The 23,053-nt window shown below is 35.3% G+C and overlaps 2 protein-coding genes across 11 annotated transcripts in view; one reads left to right on the top strand and one right to left on the bottom strand.

The window, feature by feature from the left end:
* The first annotated feature begins 296 nt into the window (after positions 1–296).
* stk25a (serine/threonine kinase 25a) lies at positions 297–16,510 on the top strand. 4 transcript variants are annotated; one of them, XR_012407334.1, is made up of 11 exons: positions 297–611; positions 2,491–2,721; positions 4,365–4,421; positions 4,520–4,628; positions 6,249–6,406; positions 6,592–6,777; positions 9,004–9,149; positions 9,241–9,349; positions 12,655–12,726; positions 12,838–15,353; positions 15,754–16,510. XR_012407334.1 is itself a non-coding variant. In XM_005165925.6 (11 exons), the coding sequence occupies exons 1-11, from the start codon at positions 582–584 to the stop codon at positions 16,232–16,234; spliced, it is 1,275 nt and encodes a 424-aa protein (XP_005165982.1). In that variant the 5' UTR covers positions 297–581; the 3' UTR covers positions 16,235–16,510. The 4 variants fall into 4 exon arrangements, 2 of the variants coding, with proteins under 2 accessions (XP_005165982.1, NP_001306985.1); XR_012407333.1 differs by having other exon boundaries at positions 12,838–15,475; positions 15,628–16,510; XM_005165925.6 differs by having other exon boundaries at positions 12,838–12,974; positions 16,195–16,510.
* Positions 16,511–19,473: 2,963 nt separating this feature from the next.
* farp2 (FERM, RhoGEF and pleckstrin domain protein 2) overlaps positions 19,474–23,053 on the bottom strand; it is a 90,586-nt gene continuing 87,006 nt past the window's right edge. For all 7 annotated transcript variants that reach the window (XM_009302421.4, XM_021477117.3, XM_068221972.2 and 4 more), the window contains one exon: positions 19,474–22,496. In XM_009302421.4, the coding sequence (XP_009300696.1) occupies positions 22,403–22,496 (94 nt within the window). In that variant the 3' untranslated portion in view covers positions 19,474–22,402. The remainder of the gene's footprint in view (positions 22,497–23,053) is intronic.

Here is a 23,053-nt window from a genome sequence, read left to right as displayed (position 1 = left end):
TCTGGGCGATGCAATCTCAGCTCTCGAAAAAAAAAAAAAATCTCAGCTCTCGGCATGCACTGAAAACATTTAAATGTAAATGTAATTTTACTTTATATATATCTTTCAGAAACTGTTAAATGTAATAGCCTACCTCTTGTTCTTGTGGCATTGAGTTAATAATAAAAAAATAAAAAATAAATAAAAAATCTCAGCTTGCATCACAAAGGCTGTATCAAAATACTATTGTGGAATTAGAGGATCGTGAAAAACTACTATTCCCAGCATCCTATAGTTGACATGCGCATGCGCGAAACACACGTCTTCTCTCTTCGTCAAAGTAGTGAGGTTGTAGAGGGAGTCTCCTATGCAGAACATAAAGCGTGAACATTCAGACGAAAGACCGCTTGTCTGCGCTACTGGATGGACAGGGATACACATTACACTTTTGTAAAATGAACAGCGGGTCTGTCTGATCTACTGGAATGATTTAGACAGCGAAGGACTGGGAACAAGCTGTTCCTTTGGTAGGAGACAGACTGAGCAAGAAAGAGAGCCAGAGGAAAATCTGTGAACCCCGAAGCTGGTACATCCAGCAGGATATGGCTCACCTCCAGAACATTCGCAACCAGGTAAAGTAGACAGATGAAGATGACAGCAAAAGACCTCCAGCCGTTGTTCATACACGACATAACTAATATAGCATCCTTCTTGGATAAGGATTGAACTTTGCATTAAATGCCATTGTATTATACAAAAAATGAGTTCACCTTGGTAGTTATATTTAGTATTTATGTAAATAAATTGTTTCAAATGCTTCGATTTCAAGTAAAAATAAGTACATATAATAATAATAACAATAATTAAAAATGCATTTTCTTACTGTTAATAGTTTTAGCATACATTATCACAAGTTGTGCACTAAAATGTAATGTTTGGTCATTTTTGGCATTATTGAAAATTTATATATATATATATATATATATATATATATATATATATATATATATATATATATATATATATATATATATATATATATATATATAGCTTCAGGCTAGAATTCTACACTTGAAATAAACAGTGGCCATTAAATGTGGACTTTGGCCTGTCTAATTAAAACTATTGTGGTACATTTTAACAAACCAATAAAGCTAATATTTAACTAATTTTTAATAGTAGTTGTCTCCCACATTTTGCGCAAAATCCTGTTACTTCACAATACTCCCTTGTAAAAAACAAAACAAAAAAAAAAACATTTAATAACAAATAATACACAAATTTTTTTTTTTTTTAATTTAGGATGATAGTTATTGTTAGAAAAGATTTCGCATAATAGCAGAATTAACAAAAACATATTCATCACAACTGCAAACCAAACGTTTTGTTTTTTTCTGAGAAACTTCAATGTGATTTGCAACCTTTTACACAAGTAGGCTACACATCTTTTTTAAAAACAAAATTTTCAGCAACTAATTGACCCAGTGGATTGCATGATTGATAATAAAAATAATCAGAGATGGCGTTCGATTATTGATTAATCTTGTAAGAATGGGAACAACAGAATAAGAGCTTATATATCTGGCTAAACATGTTCTGCTAATATCTTTCGAATTAGATATAAATGAATTTAAATTCCAGAAATAACTAGTAATTATATTTTTATGAGTATTAACAGTAAACAAATTTATTATTTATATTTACTCATAAATGTATATTTTTTTAATCTAGTAATCCTAATTTTTGGTTTTAACTAAGCCACACTTTTTGACACCACCATAATAATATAAAGGAAACACCAAATGAGAAGCATTAAATACAGATGATTGGTTCATGATGCAGTTAACAGCTTTATGTTTTTTCCCTCCTGTTTTGTAGGTCATTATGATAACTGCAGTGCATCATGTTTTGATGAGGTTATAAAGAGTCTGACTATCTTTGACGGAAAAGACACACCCACCACACAGAGGTGTAGCTGCAGAACAATGAACTCATGTTTCTGAGAATTTTTAGAAGGCGCGTGGCCTGTTGATCTCATTTTATGGGGCCTCTGGTGGGCAGTCCTACCAAGAATAGTAAAGCTTAGTTGATTGCGCAGGGTTTTAAATAGGTGCAATAAGAGAGTAATGAATGGAGAAATAAGATGTTCAGCTGATACCAAGAGGAGCTCTTATCTCCTGAACTTTGAGTCCTCTCCTCAAAACCGTGTCACTTCCAGATGGATCGTCAGTTTGATTCTTGTTTTTGTTGTGTTCAACAAGGAAACAGATGCTCGATGTGTTCTCCTTGAGTCAAAAAATGAAAAAATTGCTTAAAAAACTGCACAGGATTTCTGATGGTTCAATCTATAGATACTCTTCTTCTTCAGATCTGTATTCCAGCGATGATTGGGTAGATGTTGATTTGTTGCTTTGGTAATAATAGAGCAGTCACCTGTGTGAAGAAGATGAACAGTGTTGAGTGATGTCATAGATTAATTTAAGTATTTGTTCTTGTGTTAATTTGTTTCAGAACTCACGTTTAAATCCTGAGGAATACTTCACCAAATTGGAGCGCATCGGTAAAGGCTCTTTTGGAGAGGTTTATAAGGGCATAAACAACCGCACCAAAGAGGTTGTTGCCATTAAGATCATTGACTTGGAAGAAGCAGAAGATGAGATTGAAGACATCCAGCAGGAGATCACAGTGCTCAGCCAGTGCGACAGCCCTTATGTCACCAAATACTATGGATCCTATCTGACGGTTGGTGGATATTTAATTATTTTGGCAACTGCTTTTAAAATATCATCTCATCTCATGTTTTTTTTCATAAATAATTCACCCAAATGAAAGCATTTGAAAAAAAAAAAAAAAAAAAACATGACTTCCTGAAAGCACTTTCCAATAACATGAAAGGGATATTTCACCCAAAAGGTCTTCAGTAGTTCTTCCTTTGTGTTCAACAGAAGAAACTCAAACAGGTTTGGAGCAGTGTATGGTGAGTAAATGATGACAGATTTCATTTTTGGGTGATCTATCCCTTGATTTAGCTCATGCACCAAGTATCATGAACTAAAAATTGACGTTAAGATAGACAAAAATGTAGTAACTCCTGCAAACATTATGTTAATAAGTAACAGTTGCCTACTAATATTACTTTCTGGCTCACATGTCCTTCCAAACCCACCAGGCTTTCATTTATCTTTAGAACATAGACATTTTTATGAAACCAGAGGTATTTCAGCCTCTTAGCTGAAACTCTTTTTGACCCCACAGTTGAGGAAAAATACTGCATATGTAATCCAATGCATTAATACTTATAAATTCTATAAAAGTTTTAATCTTTTTAGTGATCATTTATTTATTTGAACTTAAAAGTTTATATATGAATATATATATATATATATATATATATATATATATATATATATATATATATATATATATATATATATATATATATATATATATATTCATTCATTTTCTTGTCGGCTTAGTCACTTTATTAATCCGGGGTCGCCACAGCGGAATGAACCGCCAACTTGCCAGCGGATGCCCTTCCAGCCTCAACCCATCTCTGGGAAACATCCATATATATATATATATATATATATATATATATATATATATATATATATATATATATATATATATATATATATATATATATATATATATATATACTGTATATATATATATATATACAACAGTTCTGTCTGGTTCTCAAATCTGATTGGCTGATAGCTGTGCGATACTCTGCAATATCAGAACTCCTACAGCCTCTTTACCCTTTGTGTATTACTCCACCCACATACAGCCAGCAAAAAGCAAACACTACAGATCTAAAGTTTAAAAGATGCACGCTCAACTGTTTAACTGTCAGCTTATGATTTGAATCCGGAAGAGAGTAGTTCCTCATACAAAAGGGTTTTTGAGACTCTCCATGTTTAATTTTGTTTTTATATACACAATTATGCAGTCAAACTGTTGTATAAACGCAATATCACACTCGTAGCAGTGCGATATGGCTGTATATCTGCACTGATGGAGGCACTAATGCACTCGGCCTGCGGCCTCTTGCCAACGCACGCCTCCCACCAGTGCCGATATACAGCCATATCGCACTGCTACTCGTGTGATATTGCTCATATATATAACATATACACACTCACACACATAATTCAATTCAATAGTCATTTGATAAAAAAAAACAAAGTACTAATTTTTTTTTTATTTAAAGCAAAAATGTTTAAAAAAATGCAGCCCATTTAAAACATTATTCCAAAATAATATTATTATAAAATAATATATATAATAATAAATACCAAAATAAAAGACAAAACAGAAGTGATGATTAAACGTACATTGTTTATACAAATTTTATTTTGTGGTTTATTGTTTCTCAGGGTTCTAAACTATGGATCATCATGGAATATCTGGGAGGTGGATCCGCTCTGGATCTGGTGAGTTGGCTTTTTCGTCACATTTGTGTTTTTTTTCTAAAGCTATTGAAAATAGCAAAATCACCTTTACTTAACATGTCTAATTTTTTTGATTTTAGCTCAGACCTGGAACTTTGGAAGAGGTGTATATTGCCACCATCCTCAGAGAAATACTAAAAGGACTCGACTACCTGCACTCAGAGAGGAAGATTCACAGAGACATCAAAGGTGAACACTTTAAATTTGCTTCTGTTTTGTAATTGAAAATGTATTCACAATTTCCTCGCCCTAAAGTGGTACCAGTGGAACATTTGTTTGTTTTTTATTGAACACATAAGACAATATTTTGAAGAATGCTGGAAACTGGTAAACATTGACATGCATACAGACAAACAAATACCATGGAAGTCCATGTTCCTACATTCTTCATTCTTTTGTGTTCATTAGAATAAAGAAACTCATACAGGTTTGGAAACATGAAGGAAGAGTAAATAATGATTTATAATTTTGGGCAAACTTTCTATTTCTGGCAAGACAGTACATGTTAAAAGAGTTTTAAAAAACCTAATAGTTATTGTCCCACTCACCAATTGATTATTGAGAATTATACAAAAATGGGTATTACATGTTTTTAAATATGAAAATGAGGCATTGTTTATCTAATATGTGCTGAGCTGCATACATTTCTAGCACAAATATCTGACCATTCAATGAATCAGGTTCTAAATTATTATTTTACATAATGTTAGTCAAAGTTTTTTTTTTACATAGGCTTTTTTAATAAATCTCTTTTTTATCACTTCATAATTCAGAAAGTGCTGTCATGAGCCAGAAAAAATAAAAATAAAAAGCCAAATTCTGAACATACCTGGATAAGAACCTTCAAAATACAGATATGAAAAAATCTGGTGAAGTGGAGCTAATATGGAGATTTATGGTTCAGGAATTCAAGAGAAAAAACTCATTTTGAGCAAATGACCTTTAAAAATATGTATTGTACAAATACATAATGTATTTGTAACTAAAAACTGTATTTGTAACTAAAAAAGTGAAAGTGTGCCAAATTAACTTAAAAGTGCATTTTTTTCATCAAATTTTGAAAAGCCAAAAAGCCAGATCTCAAAATTGACAGATGCATGAAAAACATGTGTAAAGGGCGAGACACGCTATGTTTACAGTTGGCTATTGTGCAGCATCAGGCTGCTGATGAGTGTCTGTCAGTCTAGTTTGTTTGGTGTGTTTCTCTCATCAGAGAGAGTTTGCCCAATTCAGCATGTAGATTCTGTGTCAGCCATCCAGAGTGCTCTGATTGGATGTTCAGCTACGAATCAGCTACAGCTCCAGAAACAGCTATGAGTGCGAGAACAAAAACTGAAGTCACGAAACTAAGCATACAACAAGTCAAGAACTAACACAAAGAAGCCGACTGACAGTCTGTTGCATTTCTTAAATATTTGCAAATTATATAGATTATCATATTAACATAATTACATGAGCAAATCCCTTTATAGTGATCGAGAAATACTGTGAAAATGGTACATAAAAACTGCTTTATTTATAGTTTGTATGTGTGCAGCACTAGTTCGTTTTCCTTTGTGGAATGACAGATACTGATACAGATACTGCCACCTGCAGATAAGGAAAGATAAATGAATATTCATGCAGATGCTGAATGTATGTTCTTGTTTCAGTCCACTGTTGTGTTTTTGGTGTGTTCACATGCAGGTTTTTGGTTCAGACAGTCTGTTTTCATTGTCACTAATTATTTGATGCTGACTTTGTCTGTCGTAGGCGTAACACTAAATGTCTCTATATGAATAACCTCTACTTTTTTGTTGTTGTTTCCAGCGGCCAATGTGTTACTCTCTGAGCATGGAGAAGTCAAGCTGGCAGACTTTGGAGTGGCCGGTCAGTTAACAGACACGCAGATCAAGAGAAACACTTTTGTAGGGACTCCATTCTGGATGGCACCAGAGGTCATCAAACAGTCCGCTTATGACTTCAAGGTACAAGCACTTCCTTGTTCTGCCAGTCATTGAGCTCACAGGTATCATGTTTAAGTCTACCACATGAACATCTGTTAACTAGTGAAGGCCGCTTCTGTCGTGCTCAATTAAATATTCAGAGACAGACAGATGGCACAAGTACTGACCCCCCGTTTTATACTTTTTTTCTCCTTCACCTCTCTCAGGCTGACATCTGGTCATTGGGCATCACTGCCATCGAGCTGGCTAAGGGAGAACCACCAAATGCTGAACTTCACCCCATGAGGGTCCTGTTCCTCATCCCCAAAAATAACCCCCCCACGCTGGAGGGCTCCTACAGCAAAGCCTTTAAGGACTTTGTTGAAGCTTGTCTCAATAAAGAGCCACGATTTGTTAGTATCTTTTTTTATTTTTTAACTTATTAATTACAAGAATTGGGCTATGGGGTTGGCTAATATCTGTATATTTACTATTTCTTGGGTTATGCTGATAACACAGATACCAATCATGCCTTAATCTGCCAAACTTCCTGTCTACCATTTTGATTTTGTTCAAACCATTCTTCTTTTAACTCCTCCTGGAGCGTTGGTCCGATCTGCAACAAATTTGACTCTGATTACCTTAAGACCAGAAGTTTTGGAATTCATGTCGGTAGACAAAACTGTTGTCATTTAGCATAAGCGCAAACTTGATTTAATGCTGTCAGATGACATTACAGGCTGAATCACTGCAATGGATTGAATTTTTAAAACCAAACTTAAAGTGTGTGATCTAGACCTGACATTGACCAAACTACATCAGTTTGCACCACCTTCTGGGTAAAATTGACAAACAATTTAATTCTATTAATTGAAATCATACAAATTTTATCAAATGACTTTTGAATAGATTTGTCTATTGTCATATATTCTTGGATCAAATAGAGAACTTTGATATAATATATTCCCTAATTGACCCGACTTCCTGTCCACTATCTTGAATTAGTTTGAATAATCTGTTGTTTTGAATTCTCCATAGATCGTTAGCCCAATTTCCACCAAATTTTGCTCAGACCATGCTGACAAATTGTTTTAAAATTTTCCAGCTGCTTTGTAGCTTGTTGCCTTGCTTGTTTATGATGTGGCCCTGATAGTTGCTGCTTGCAGCTATATTTATTTAAATATATGTTCATTTATAAAAAAAAGATTAGAATATTAAGTAAAGATCATGTTCAATGAAGATATTTATTCAGTTTTCTACTGAAATGATAGAAAACTTTATGTAATTAACTTTTGTTATAATTTTGTTACAATTAATTTTGATATAACATTAAAGGTGAATTTCTGAACACTCAGATTTTAGATTTTCAAATATCTTAGTCAAATATTGTTTCATTCTAACAAACCACACATCAGAAGAAAGCGTATTTAGTCAGATAATGTATTAACCCTTATGACTGCCTTTGTGGTCCAGGGTCATATATTTTATATTTGTGTATTTATGCAAAAAGCTGATCTTTATATATACAAAAATTACAGTCATAATATATATATATATATATATATATATATATATATATATATATATATATATATATATATATATATATATATATATATATATATATATTATCTTAAGCAAATCTCAAAATAAAGGGTTTTTGTTTTAAACAAAACTTTACAATATCTAAATATCCTTAAATGTAAATTCTAGATTTTATAAAAATTTTTGCTACATAGTATACAATTTTAATATCAGACATTGATTTATTATTGCCATAACACAAAAACAATGATAGACTTTTTATAGTTAATTTCACCCCATTTTTACATCCATATTTCCTTCACTAACCTTTAACAATGAAAGTGGGAAGTCTTTAAAAAAAATGCATTTAATGGTACCATAAAATGTAATCTCTAAATGAATGTACATTTTGAAACTCATAACTCAACCCAGCACTTAAACTAAACTAAGCACTTAAAATTGTTGGATTTATTACTATTTTTTGCTTTCATAGACTTTTATTGTTAGTCTTATATATCTTGTTTAATCTCCATTTATGACATGATTAAAAAATGATTGCCTTTAAATATAGTTAAGTGAGCAGCTTATATTTGTTTTGTGAAATGCAACTTGTATCTAATAATTAATTTTTAACACAAATATTTCAAGAGTTCACACTTAGATATTGCTTGATAATATTAGCAAGTTTGGCATGCTGTCCTGGGAGAGAACCCTGAGCTTGGAGATAACTAAGCCCAGGGCTCCTGCCTGGTCGATGAGCATTTAAGGTGGTATGAGATCAGGTAGTTCTCGAGAGTAAATGAGGAAAAGGTGCAGATGCGGGATTCTTCAAAAAAGAAAGTTAAGGGAATAATGCTAGATGGGCGATTTATAGTGAGTTTGGATTAATCTGATTGGCTTATTAATGATTACAGATGGGAGACCAGCCGCGATCAACCCTATCACTTGCTCCTCTCAAAATTAGTTTGTGAAACTTCACATAATCTTTAGTTTTTACTTAACGTTTGTCTTAAATTTGAACTTTGTGTCCTTAACTTTAATTTACATTTAAATTTAGACTTGTCTACTGTCTTTCAGACATTGCTTTTTTCTGATATGCTGTTTTCATCTAACAGAGACCGACAGCCAAAGAGCTGCTGAAACATAAGTTCATCACCCGCTACACCAAGAAGACGTCTTACCTGTCGGAGCTGATAGATCGATACCGCCGCTGGAAGTCAGAGGGCCATGGGGAGGAGTCTAGCTCTGATGACTCTGACATGTATGTGTCTGATCCTCATTCCTACCTGAGCAATCAGAAAAAAAGGAGATCTGTGAAAATCCAGTCAGTTTACTCTGTGTGTTTGGCTCAGGGATGGAGAAGGGGATGACCGGGACCAGGGGCCCATGTGGACTTTCCCCACTGTTCGGCCCTCTACCATCAACAAGCTAAACAGAGGCCTCAGCCATTTAGACAACAAGGTAAAAATATGTTCAGATGTAGATTAATATTACAAAAAGAAAAAAAAATTTAACAGCACCATTAAATAATTTTTGCAAATCTCAAAAACACCTTCTGTAAATATTTTCTCATGAAAAAGAGCATAAAACAAACCAACGAGCTACTGTATAATCACAACACTAACAACATGTACATTTCAAACATTATACGATAAACATTGGCAAGATTTGAAGCTAAAGTTTTAGAAAATTGGGTCAAAAAGAAGTTTGTAATTAAAATAAGTATTACAATCACATCAATCAAATAAAAATGTATGAATGTGTGCATATTGATCTCCTGCTGTAATGAACAGTGCAATGCAGCGGGACAGCGGATTGTAACAAAAATGAAAGTTGATTGTTATTTGAGGCTACATTTTGGTCTCTTTTATCATCAACCATATTGCATGCTGGTGTAGTCCCTGTTAGTATTAAACAATATTCATGTTGTTTCATTCAATCTTAGCAAATTAAAAGTCATTAACAAACATTCACCCTATTTTTAATCAACACTGTGATGTTGAACACAATTCTGAAAAAATATCTAACTATGGCTGCATGATATTAGAAAAATCTGACATTGTGATATTTTATTTTTCCTGCGATATATATTGTGATATGAATACAATTTCGGCAGATGACCTGAATAGCTCTATTTGAAATGAAATCATTCATTTAGATTAATTGGAATAATCTTGTAGCGAAGTGGATCAAAGAAAATGCAATAAATACATAAGATAAAAAGTCAAATAAGTAGTCAGACGTTCAGGAACAGGGCATCTGGAAAGTATTCATAGCACTTCACTTTCCACATTTTTTTATGTACAGCCTTATTCCAAAATGGATTCAATTCATTTATTTGCTCAAAATTTCTACACACAATACCACATATTGTCAATGAGAAAAAAGGATTGTTTGAAATTGTTGCAAATTTATTAAAAATTAAAAAAAACTGAAAAATCACATGTACAGAAGTATTCACAGCCTTTGCCATGAAGCTCTAAATTGAGCTCAGGTACATTCTGTTTCCACTGATCATTCTTGAGATGTTTCAGCAGCTTAATTGGAGTTAATCTGTCGTAAATTCAGTTGATTGGACCTGATTTGGCGAGGCAGTGGCGCAGTAGGTAGTGTTGTCGCCTCACAGCAAGAAGGTCGCTGGGTCGCTGGTTCGAACCTCGGCTCAGTTGGCGTTTCTGTTTGGAGTTTGCATGGGTTCGCGTGGGTTTCCTCTGGGTGTTCCAGTTTCCCCCACAGTCCAAAGACATGTGGTACAGGTGAATTGGGCACGCTTAATTGTCAGTAGTGTATGAGTGTGTGTGTCAATGTGTGTGTGGATGTTTCCCAGAGATGGGTTGCGGCTGGAAGGGCATCCGCTGCATAAAAACTTGCTGGATAAGTTGGCGGTTCATTCCGCTGTGGCGACCCCGGATTAATAAAGGGACTAAGCTGACAAGAAAATGAATGAATAAATAAATGGACATGATTTGAAAAGGCATACTCACAGGGTTGACAGTGCATGTCAAAGCACAAACCAAGATGAAGACAAAGGAATTGTCTGTAGACCTCCGAGACAGGATTGTCTCGAAGCACAAGGCTGGGGAAGATTACAGAAACATTTCTGCTTCTCTGAAAGTTCCAATGAGCACAGTGGCCTCTATGATCCATAAGTGGAAAATGTTTGGAACCACCAGGACTCTTCCGAGAGCTGGCCGGCCATCTAAGCTGAGTAATTGAGGGAGATGGGCCTTAGTCAGGGAGGTAATCAATAACCTGTTGTTCACTCTGTATGAGCTCCAGCATTCTTCTGTAGAGAGAGGAGAACGATACAGAAACACAACCATCTGTGCAGCAATCCACCATTCAGGCCTGTATGGTAGAGTGGCCAGACAGAAGACACTCCCCACCTGGAATTTGCCAAAAGGCATCTGAAGGACTCTCAGACCATAAGAAACAAAATTCTCTGGCCTGATGAGACTAAAATTGAACTCTTTGGAGTGAATGCCAGGTGTTTTGTTTGGAGAAAACCAGGCACTGCTCATCACCAGGCTAATACCATCCCTACAGTGAAGCATGGTGGTGGAAGCATCATGCTGTGGGGATATTTTTTAGCAGCAGGAACTGGAAGACTAGTCAGGATAAAGGGAAAGATGAATGCACTAATGTACAGAGACATCCTGAATGAAAACCTGATTCAGAGTGCTCTTATAATATTAATGGAGTGGCTTCACAATAGCTCAGTGAATGTCCTTGAGTCCAGCCAGAGCCCAGACCTAAAACCTATTGAACATCTCTGAAGAGATCTAAAATGGCAGTACACTGTCGCTTCCCATCCACCCTGATAGAGCTTGTGAGGTACTGCAAAGAGGAATGGGCAAAAATTCCTAAAGACAGGTGTGCCAAGCTTGTGGTATCATATTCAAAAAGACTTGACTTGCAATCTCTGGCAAAGGTGCATCAACAAAGTATTCTGAATTAAAGGCTGTGAATACTACTGTACATGTGATTTTTCAGCTTTCTTATTTTTAATAAATTTGCAACAATTTCAAAAAAACATTTTTTTCACATTGTCATTATGGGGTATTGTGTGTAGATTTTTGAGGAACTAAAAGAATTGAATCAATTCTAGAGTAAGGCTGTAACATCAAAAAATGTGGAAAAAAGAAGTGCTATGAATACTTTCCAGATGCACTGTACAGTAATAGGATACAATACGATATTATCAAGATATTTTGCCCCGGTAAGGTTAGATCATGATATAAGAGATATTCATTCATTTTCTTTTCGGCTTAGTCCCTTTATCCAGCACGTTTTTACGCAGCAGATGCCCTTCCAGCCGCAACCCATCTCTGGGAAACATTCACACACATTCATTCACACTTATACACTATAGACAATTTTTAGCCTACCCTAATTCACCTGTACCACATGTCTTTGGACTGTGCGGGAAACCGGAGCACCCGGAGGAAACCCACGCGAACGCAGGGAGAACATGCAAACTCCACACAGAAACGCCAACTGACCCAGCCGAGGCTCGAACCAGCGACCTTCTTGCTGTTAGGTGACAGCACTACCTACTGCGCCACTTCAGAGATCAGAGATATATCACATGAAAACCATCCACAATTTTTCATGATATTTGTAAGTGAAGGGGAAAAATTCATCAAAAGTTGTAAGATGTATTTCTTTTACCAACTGCACATAAATGTTGTAGAATTGCAACAGAAGATCACTTATTTGAAGTCATATTACCGGTAACAGAGCTGTGTTTTCATTTTCATTCCCAGACATCAGATGTTATGAAAAGGCAACCAAAGTCATCATCTCTGACATCGTTCATCACACCAATCTTCAAAGAGGTAAACAATTCAGAAACTCACATGCATGTCTGCAAACCTCCATCAATGAAAACCCGCTGCAGTGTCGATTCTGGACACATGGATCAGCAGTCTGGTTTGTTGTGTTTGCAGTTGAAGGAGAAGCGGCGTGTCGGTGGGAATGGTGTTTGTGCTGTGGAGGAGCTGGAAAACGCCTTCAGCCTAGCAGAAGAGTCCAGTCCCGGAATCTCTGACCGGCTGCTCAATCACGTCATGGAGAGAGTCTGCAGGTAAACAGACCTTCAAAACTACACTGCATTCAGTCTCATATGTGCTTCTGTACATACTAGGAATGTCAAATTCCCAAGATTAATAGTCGTTTAAATAAGAGATCAATTAAATTTCATTTAAAGCTACAAACCATTCGTTTTTTTTTATTAAAAATGAATTTTTAAACCAGTATATGACCATTAAAACTATCTTAGCCTGATTTCCAATAGTAAGCTTTTATAACGGGAGTGATACAGGTGGGATTTTGCTGGAAATATGTGCTATGTTCCAATTTGCATACTAACACCAAAAAAATAACATACTTTTCAGTGTTTAACAGAAGAGAATGCAAGATTTCAGACTACTTAACCATTTCATACGTCACTATTCTGTTGCTTACAGTAGTTACAGGCCCTGTCAATCATCTCGTCACATCATCCACATTTCTTTCATGTTTAATTTCTTACTATATTGGTAATGCAGCAGGAGGTCAATCTGCCATTGCGGAGACATCTCCTCAGATTCAGAAGTTAGTAATCAGTCATTTCCTAAGTTCAACATTGCTGTTGCAGATGAAATATTAGGCTGAAAATGTGAAATTCGTTCAATATTAAGTACATTTGTTACATATTAATTTACATTAATTCTGACATTTTTCCAATTTCTCTCCATTTAGAAAAGACTCTCAATTAAACCATCTGTCTAGTGCATCCACCATGTTTCTAGTTTGTTAACACCTTTTAAACAACGTTTGTAGTTCTTATTGAACTCACATCTAGCATGCAATGTATACAGACAATGTACACGCACAGATCTGCACTTTGAATTTTTACCAGAAATAGTCGATCATCAAGAATTGAAAACTTTGGATTATTCAATTCAACTTGGGACATGCTAATTCTTTTTTTTCTTTTCTTTTTTTCAGTGTAGCAGCATAACCAATGCAGCATTTCAACTTAAAATGGGATATATTTTCACTGCCAATAATTTTTTTTCAATACAATATAGAAAGTAACAAAACACAACGTAAAAAATTAAATAAACAAAGTAAATAACAAAAATGATCAACTAACAATGTAAACAATATTAATAACAAAATTTACATAATTTAGAGAGGGTCAAACATTCAGTACACCTAATATTCCAACTCTGTATTAAATAATATTAAACTTTAGTTTCTAGTCTGAAGAGGAGACCGTGAGAGAAAGCTTACTGGTTAAAAAAATAGAAAATGCATACCTTGCAGATTAAAACCGAGTAACAATTATTTTATACTTCTACAAAGTCTAGATAGAGTAACCTTACATATTCAGTCCACTTGGTCCAGATATTTCTGAATACATTCATTTGAAGGTGAAGGGAAATGTGATTTTTTCCATAACACAAATGTTGTGTACAATTTCCAACCACACTTGGAGAATATGCCAATTCTATTTTCAAAATGCCGTTTCAAATGGATAGCGATGGGAGCTGTCTGAATATACTTACGTAAATAGCTGCAATTGCGCCTTTCAAACAGAGATGGCAGCAAAGAGGCAAAGTTTATAAACTGCAGCTTTACTAATTAAAGAGGTCTACTTCAGTGGGACATATTCACTGCATTACATTTGGAAGGTGTCGCCTCTATGCCTTAATTATTTTGATTGGTTTACCCTCCGGAGTGACAGCTTTGAAAGGATGAAGGATGTAGTGGTCAAAAAAAAGCTTCTTTTTTTTGGAATGCACATCATTATCCTCATAATGAGACGATTAAGGAGGCGTGCATTTGTTAAATTTTTTCCACTAGTTGACACCCACAACACACACTTGGAAATCTGAATAGATTGTTCAGCCTACACATTAGTTATTTATTTCTAATTAATTATTTATGCATGTTTGTATGCATTTAGAACTGTGATTGATTTTACATTGATTTTAATTCTAAATCATTTTTATTTATGAATATCAAATTAAATGCCTATGGAAAAATTAAATACATACATTTATAGGTAAGATTAACCTCACGGTGCATTCACACAGTGCTTCAGCGTCAACGCTTGACAGAGGGGGTGTCTGAAGTTGGGGTGATGCGATTTGTCATATCAGCGTCAGCCAATAAAATTAGTCAGCAATCGGCTACTGTCTGAGCGGGTGTATTTGCACACAGCAATCTTATTGCCTGACGCTTCCGTCGGCACTTGAAAAGTTGAGAAAGTCCCAACTTCTGTAGTAAGCAACGCCACTGGAGTGCCGCCGACGGATCCACAATGTAGTTCGGCAATGCCTGACGTCACCCATTCAAAGTGAATGGGAAGCGTTGATGCTGACGCCCTGTGTGAATGGGGTGTCAGAGCCTCTAGTTGTCATTCTGTGCGACATCAAACAATTTCCCTGGGCAAAGGATCATGGGTGTCTGAAGTGTGCATCAGTCATATCTGGGGTGCCCAAACACTGTCCTGGAGGGCCGAAGTCCTGCAGAGTTTAGCTCCAACTTGTCTAAACACACCTGTCTGGAAGTTTCTAGTATACCTATAGAGCAGGGGTCACCAAACTTGTTCCTGGAGGGCCGGTGTCCTGCAGATTTTAGCTCCAACCATAATCAAACACACCTGAACAAGATAATCAAGGTGTTATTAGGTATACTTGAAATACACAGGCAGGTGTGTTGAAGCAAGTTGAAGCAAAACCCTGCAGGGACACCGGCCCTCCAGGACCGAGATTGATGACCCCTGCTATAGAGTTTGATTAGATTGTCCAGGTGTGTTTAATTGTGGTTGAAGCTACAATCTGCAGGACACAGGGCCTCCAGAACCGAGTTAGGGCACCCCTGAGTTATACCCTTTAAAGTTGCCTGTTTTGCAGACTTGTGCGTGAAGCCGTCATGTTTTTTTTTCTCACTTTGAACTACCCTTCGGAGGGCGATATATCCCATTTAAAAACTCATCGGTTATCACCGGCATGACAGAATTTACAAATGATACTCAAAACTCAAGCATCTTCACCTAAAGGAAGATGTACTTACTGTAAAATAAAATTATTATTGATTAAAAAAATAAATATTAAAAAAATTGAATGATTAAATGAAGCGATGTTCGATTAACTGTTGGCATCTCTAGTACACACGCTATCTAATATGTCATTTTCTGACTATGCCAGCTTTTCAGGTCATGCAGATTCTATGCTGTAGGATGTTGAACTGCATGCTGCCCTGAATCCTGCGCTGGAGTGAACTTTGGAGACTTGTGTGTCCCAATCCTGCAGGTTTACGCTCAACGGAAACAGCTTACCTTTAAAACGCTGAGGTTTCTCTGACCAGCCTGATGGACAGACTCTCCTGATGCCCTCGTGAGCTGGTCCTCAGCGCCCACCAGCTGAAGACCAACCAGTCTGTCCATCACCGCTTGTATGATGAGATGAGTTTACAAGTTTTCTTTGTAGAATTTTCAATGAAATGTAAAATATGAAACTGAAATGTAAAATACAATATGATGCCAATGAAATGTAAAATATAAATCGTATGTGCATTTGGTTAAATGACAGTGCATTTAACTATAAATTAAATAAACTAATGAACAAAGGAAAATGTTGATTATTTGTGCATTGTAATTTAAAATACAGTGTGTAAAGGGAAAGGTTTGAAGGGTTAGTTCACACCAAAATGTACATTTGTGTACTTTATTTTACTTATGTCATTCTCACCCGCTTTGAATGTTATCATGCGGTTGAATGGGCATTTGTCAGTGGTTATCAGCTGATAGACAATGATAGACTCAGAAGGGTGTTCATTTATCCACACGGTTAATCAGATACACTAATAGAGAAGACTCCAGGTTCAGATCTGTTTATACATTATTGTGACGGTTGGGTTTAGGGTTGGGGTGGATGTTAATAAAATACAATTCATGAAAAATGTTATAAATAATATAAATAATTCTAGTAGTCAATCAGCTATACTAGAGAAGACTCCAGGTCCAGATCTGTTTTTACATTACTGTGACGGTTGGGATAGACGTAATAAAATACAATTTATGGGAAATTGAATAAATAATAATTCTCGTTAACTTCTGGCCGCAGCTGTATGTGATCTATAGCTGATGAACCATGTGGATGGATGATAACAGTCTTCAAAGCCTACCAGAAGGTGCAGAAGGCCCCTACTGGCCCATATCAATCAGCTGATAACCACTGATAACGCCCATTCAATTGAGTGATAACGTAGATACGCAAGATACGTGCAATGAAAGCTGAGAAATTTCTAACCCAGGCTCATAGTAAACACATGCCTCACCCTACATGTTTGCAAAATGTAAAATACTTTACTACAGGTGTTTTGTTGTATGTTTCGGATGACAAATCCACTAGAGGGCGTTGTCTACGTTTTTGCAAATCTGAAATGCGTTCCTTAGGTTGTTTTTTGTTTTAGATACTGGTCTTCCTTCTGCACGTCCACGAGAAGGCAGAGCTTGTCATAGAGATTACCTAGCGAACCTAAACACTTCCCTAAACCCAACCAATAGTGTTTAAAGTCAAATGTAAGGGAAAGTGCACTGCCATCACGAAGTTTTACCTTGAATTTACAATACTTTTTTCTCTTTTGCGAAACTGTGCTTCACTGGACTTGAACCAGTGATCTGTATCACATGTAAAACAACGTTCAATGTAAACTACCAAGCAAACTGACCACACTAGAAAAGTTGTCTATATGGAGATAGACAGGTGAGGCAAATGTATTCGATTACAAATCATAGACACTGTTAAGTTGTTTTGTGGTATTTAATTGGTGTTGTGGGAAAAACTACACAAAAATAATCATTATTTGTTGATAACATGTCTGTAAATATCATTAATGTGAAAAGGAACTAAATGTATTGCCGTTATACTGCCCTCAAGTACTCACTTTACCTAGAAACTGCAGTCAAATGTTGAAATGTGTTTAAGCACTTTCACAAAAATGCAGGCTGAAATGCACATTTACAATGAGCGTGTTGGAAATTTCTGCCCAACTGAATGTCTTTCCCTCCAGAACTTTGATTCTTTGAAAAGATTATAAAGATAGTGTATCTGTACATGTAATTTAAGAGACTTTAATGTAATTAAATCTCTAACAGGCTTTGCTTGAAATGAGAATTGATCAAATGTATTTTTGAGTCTGATGGCTGCAGTTGTGCTTACCCTATTTGATGTGCTGTGTTGATCATTTTATATAGATGAAAAAAGTTTAAATACACTACCTGACAAAAGTCTTGTCGTCAATCCCAGTTCTAAAAACAACAAATAGTAACTTGACTTCTAGTTGATCATTTGGAAAAGTGGCAGAAGGTAGATGTTTCTAATGAATCATCTGTTGAACTGCATCCCAATCATCGCAAATACTGCAGAAGACCTATTGGAACCTGCATGGACCCAAGATTCTCACAGAAATCATTCAAGTTTGGTGAAGGAAAAATCGTTGTTTGAGGTTACATTCAGTATGGAGGTATGCAAGAGATCTGCAGAGTGGATGGCAACATCAACAGCCTGAGGTATCAAGACATTTGTGCTGCCCATTACATTATAAACCACAGGAAATGGCAAATTCTTCAGCAGGATAGTGCTCCTTTTCATACTTCAGCTTCCACATCAAAGTTTCTGAAAGCAAACAAGGTCAAGGTGCTCCAGGATTGGCCAGCCCAGTCACCACAGATGAACATTATTAAGCATATATGGAATAAGATGAGCAAGGAGGAATTGAAGATGAATCCAAAGAATCTTGATGAACTCAGGGAGTCCTGCAAGAATGCTTTCTTTGCCATTCCAGATGACTATTAATGAGATATCCGCGTCTACAGAGATGTATGGAAGCAGTCCTCCAAGTTCATGGGAGTCATCCACAATATTAATTCTTTTTCCACTGCAGCATGACTTTATAATCTATACTGTACATTATTTCTGTTAAGTGACAAGACTTTTGTCTAAGCAAAGTCAGACCTTACTGTCCTAATTAAATATTATTAATCAAGGCACAAACATATTTTATTTTGGTAAAATAAGTGTAATCTAGAGGCCTTTGACTTTTATATGAGCCTCTTTTGATACCAAATGATCAACTAGAAGTTATTATTTTTTGTTCCTAAAACTTGGATAGACGACAAGACGTTTGTCAGGTAGTGTATGTCTATTATATGAAGCTATGTAAAATTTTATTATTTTTTCTTATTAAACTATTTGAATATAAAATGTTGCCATTTTAAGATTATTATTTTTTTATATTATTTGTATTTCAAATTTATATTTGTATTTTTTCTGTGTTCTCTCTTATATCTCTGTTTAATCTCATAGATTTCTATTGGTTTCATTGTTTTAGTATTAGTTTTCATTAGTGTTAGTATTTAAATTTCAGCAATTAGCAGCATTTTAAAGTATACAAGAAACATTTATATTTTCTTTTAGCTTAGCTTCATTTTCTAGTGAAATTTCTAGCATTTTCAAGCCAATATACATAATTTGGATTTTCTGTTGAACTATACCCCTTTAAAAGTCAACCAAAAGATGAGAAAGAAATGTTTACACAGTTCAGTTTTTATTTGATATCCCTTCAAAGTCATAACATGCGGTGTGTACAGGATATGCTAAACAAAATAAATAGTAAAGTCGGAGACAAGCGATTTGATCAGAACTCCGTTTATCGCCTCACCGAAGGAGACACAACAACTGAGGTCTTTCAATAAACTCCCTTTTCTCAAGCTTAGCAGTCAGATATGGATTCAAAAAGTACATCCATCCCACTTATTGCCAAATACACACAAACGAGAAAGAAATAATGATTCCAGTCATTGCATAAAATGTACAAAAATGGGTGAATCCCACGAGCCCACAGTGCATTAGTGGATGAAGAGGGATTTGAAACACGTCGGAATACTTGAGCTCATGTCGAGATGAAAAGCTGCTTACAGTATATTATCGAGTACATAAAGCAACACCACTTATTGTGTGGCCGACTAACACATTTTTTAGGCTTGCGCAAGAATTTTCAGGCCTATAGTCGGACCTTGTACAGCATTTTGAACAGACAAAGCCAAAAAGCCTTATAAATACAATCAATAATCTCCCAAATCAGATTCCATACAGATATGTCATCGTAAAGTGAAGGCGATAAGTAAACACTGGTAATGCTGTCACAAAATAAATGCTGTCCAACTCGGTTTCGTCATGCTACTACAAATGACAAACTGGCCTTCAAATGAAAAGAGAACGTAACGTGTTTATATGTTAGATATCAACAAAAGCTGTTTTCACCACAGAATAAAAAACCTTTTTTTTTCTTCTCTCATTTGCGAGTTTATAGGCTTACTTGGAATTGTGAGTTACGTGTTAATAACTATGAATTATGTTTCTAAAATGCCAAATAAGTCTATAAACTTGCAATTCTTAGAAAATAAGTGAGAATTAAAACGATATAAGCTCAGAATAGCGAGAAACCTTAAACACTCACAAATGAGAGAAATATAACTGCAATTCTTAATAAAAAATTAAATAGAATTTCAAGAGAGAAACTCAGAACAGGTATAAATGAAAAAAGCCGCAAATGAGAGAAATATAGCTGCAATTCTTAAGGGAACAAAATCTGCATTTCAAGAGAGAAGCTCAGAATAGAAAAAAAAAAATCACAAATGAGAGAAATAAAAGTTGCAAATCTTAGAAAATAAGTGAGAATTTAAAAGATTTAATCTCGGAATAGCAAGAAACCTTAGACACACATAAATGGGAAAAATATAGCTGCAATTTCTAAGAAAATAAGTCACTATTTCAAGAGAGAAACTCAGAATAAAAAAATAAATAAATAATCGAAAATTAAAGAAATTAAGAGAAAAAATAGAAACTCAGAATAGAACCTAAAAAAAATAAAATAAAAGTCACAGATTTAAATAAATAAAATGGTCAGAATTACAAGACATAAGCTCAGAATGGTGAGAAAGCCTAAAAGTTTGCAAATGATAGAAATAAAGTTGCTGTTTAAAGAAAAAAGTCAGAATTGCCTGAATTTACAAGTCACAAATCTAGAAAAATGTCAGAATGTTTTTTTTTATTATCTTATGTCACTTTTTTTTTACATGTATTTTTTAAATCGTAACATATACACTCAATATTGTCAGATAAAAATGACAGCGATTACATTTTTTTTTTTTAACTTTTTTAATCCTGTGGTGAAAACGGACTCCTATAGATATAGTTCACACAAATATTGTTTGTAAACTTGTAAATTATTAATATGGTTTAAAAACACATATACAATATAATAAAAGGGAGCTGGCAGATTTAGTCTGCTGCTTCCCAAAACTTTAGGATTTAGCTTCTGAAGAACATCTTTGACTCAAATTTGCAAACTTCAACCGTAACTAAACTTTAACTTCACCAGAACCACTTCATCGTCCCTGTGCATAAATGAAAAAGTACAATATTACACCGTGAATGACCATCATACCCCCATTATTGAGCAGTTTAGAGCCTATTATTCACAAAAAAAATTAAAAGAAAAATCAAAACTAGTGACATTTGTGAATATATCATTTAAACAAAAATACGTTTAGTTTGGTTAGAATTTTTTTTTTTGGTCAGTCTTAACAGAAAAATAAATATCTGATTAATTTTTAGAGTTCAACAAAAGCCAATCCTCTAAATAGTAACAGTCACCTAATAATGACCTTCAAAGACTTACTTTGACCTGCTCTGCCAAAACGCCATTCAACAAAACGGCCGTCTCATCGACAAAATAAAGCTTCCTCCCTGTACCAACATCTCACCCTCGGACCTTTAAATGGGCGAAGGCACTCGATCATACAACTCCAGTTTATGAGCTACACAAGCCTGTAAACATGCTCACTGACCTTTATATTGTTTCAAGATCAGTTAGACACATTTGACAGCTCCAGTCCTTCATCTCACTTACCGCACCAGCTGGACTTCATACAAACCCTCCGTTTGTCAACTCTCCTTCAGTAGTTTTCAATCATGTTGTCCCAGGATTTTTTAGTTAACGGGACTAGATTTCTACTGAATAAACAAGAGTCCTGAAATTGAATCTCATCCTAATGACAGATTCCTCTCAGCGAAGACCTTAAAAACATCAATACAGCAAGTGTAGCATTAGCAAGATTATCTGGATCTTTAAGGAAAACGCACAAACATAACTTAATTCAGTCGATTGCATTTCTACAAGAATTATTTCAGTCTAATGTGGTTCTAAAATGCCAGATGCACACTTTGTGTTTCATTATCGAGAACACAAGAAAGAGAAATGTTGGGCGAGTTACTGAACATCAAAACGTTGACCATTATCTTCAGTCCGAGGTTGAGCAAAGCAGAGCAAACAGTCCAGAGTGAAGAATTAAGTTATGATGACGCCCCACAGAGTCAGAAAGGATAAACTGATGAGGTTTTGTTCCTGAAAACAGCGGGCCCAGCCCTCAGCTCCAGGACATCAGTCTCACACTTAGTTCCCAACGTTCACCTCTGCTGGGCCTTTGGGTACGAGCAAACTCATGCGTCCCGTGGCGCTCGCTGCACTTTTGATCACCTCCATCCATCTGCAGACACAGCAGAGCACGTCCAAATGTTATTCAGAATCATTGCTTCACTGTTTATATATCATGGAAGTAGTGTAAAACAGGAAACACTGTAAGGAACTTTGTCAAATATACTTTGTCAAATAATCTTTAGATTATTAATAGATATAAAATATGCAAACACTTTTGGTCTCACTTTATATTAAGTGGCCTTAACTAATATGTACTTACATAGGAATTATTAGTTTGTTACAATGTATTTATTGTGTACTTATGCTTGATTAAATACCTGTATGTAATTACATCTGTAAATAACTTCTGTAATTACATTTGTAAATACACTGCTGACCATTCCGTACACCTTAACCCACATTAAACCTACCCACACCACCAAACCTGTCCCCAACCCAACCCCTATCCCAACTCAAGAGCACCACAAGTGTTCTCAAATCCTTTATGAACACAGTAAGTACATTGTATTTATTTTTTGATGTAAGTACATAGTAGTTAAGGACACTTAATATAAAGTGGGACCACACTTTTTATTAATTGCACACAGTAGACATTCTCATGGTGGT

This window comes from Danio rerio, chromosome 6 (genome assembly GCF_049306965.1).
Source record: "Danio rerio strain Tuebingen ecotype United States chromosome 6, GRCz12tu, whole genome shotgun sequence".
NCBI lineage: Eukaryota > Metazoa > Chordata > Actinopteri > Cypriniformes > Danionidae > Danio > Danio rerio.
The sequence above is the reverse complement of the archived record's forward strand: the minus strand, read 5'-3'. Positions and strand labels throughout refer to the sequence as shown.

Coding starts and splice junctions, on each gene's coding strand:
- stk25a (XM_005165925.6), top strand. CDS start 582: ATGGCTCACCTCCAGAACATTCGCAACCAG. Junction 9,150..9,240: donor AGCTCTGATGACTCTGACAT/GTATGTGTCTGA, acceptor TGTTTGGCTCAG/GGATGGAGAAGGGGATGACC. Junction 9,350..12,654: donor TCAGCCATTTAGACAACAAG/GTAAAAATATGT, acceptor TTTCATTCCCAG/ACATCAGATGTTATGAAAAG.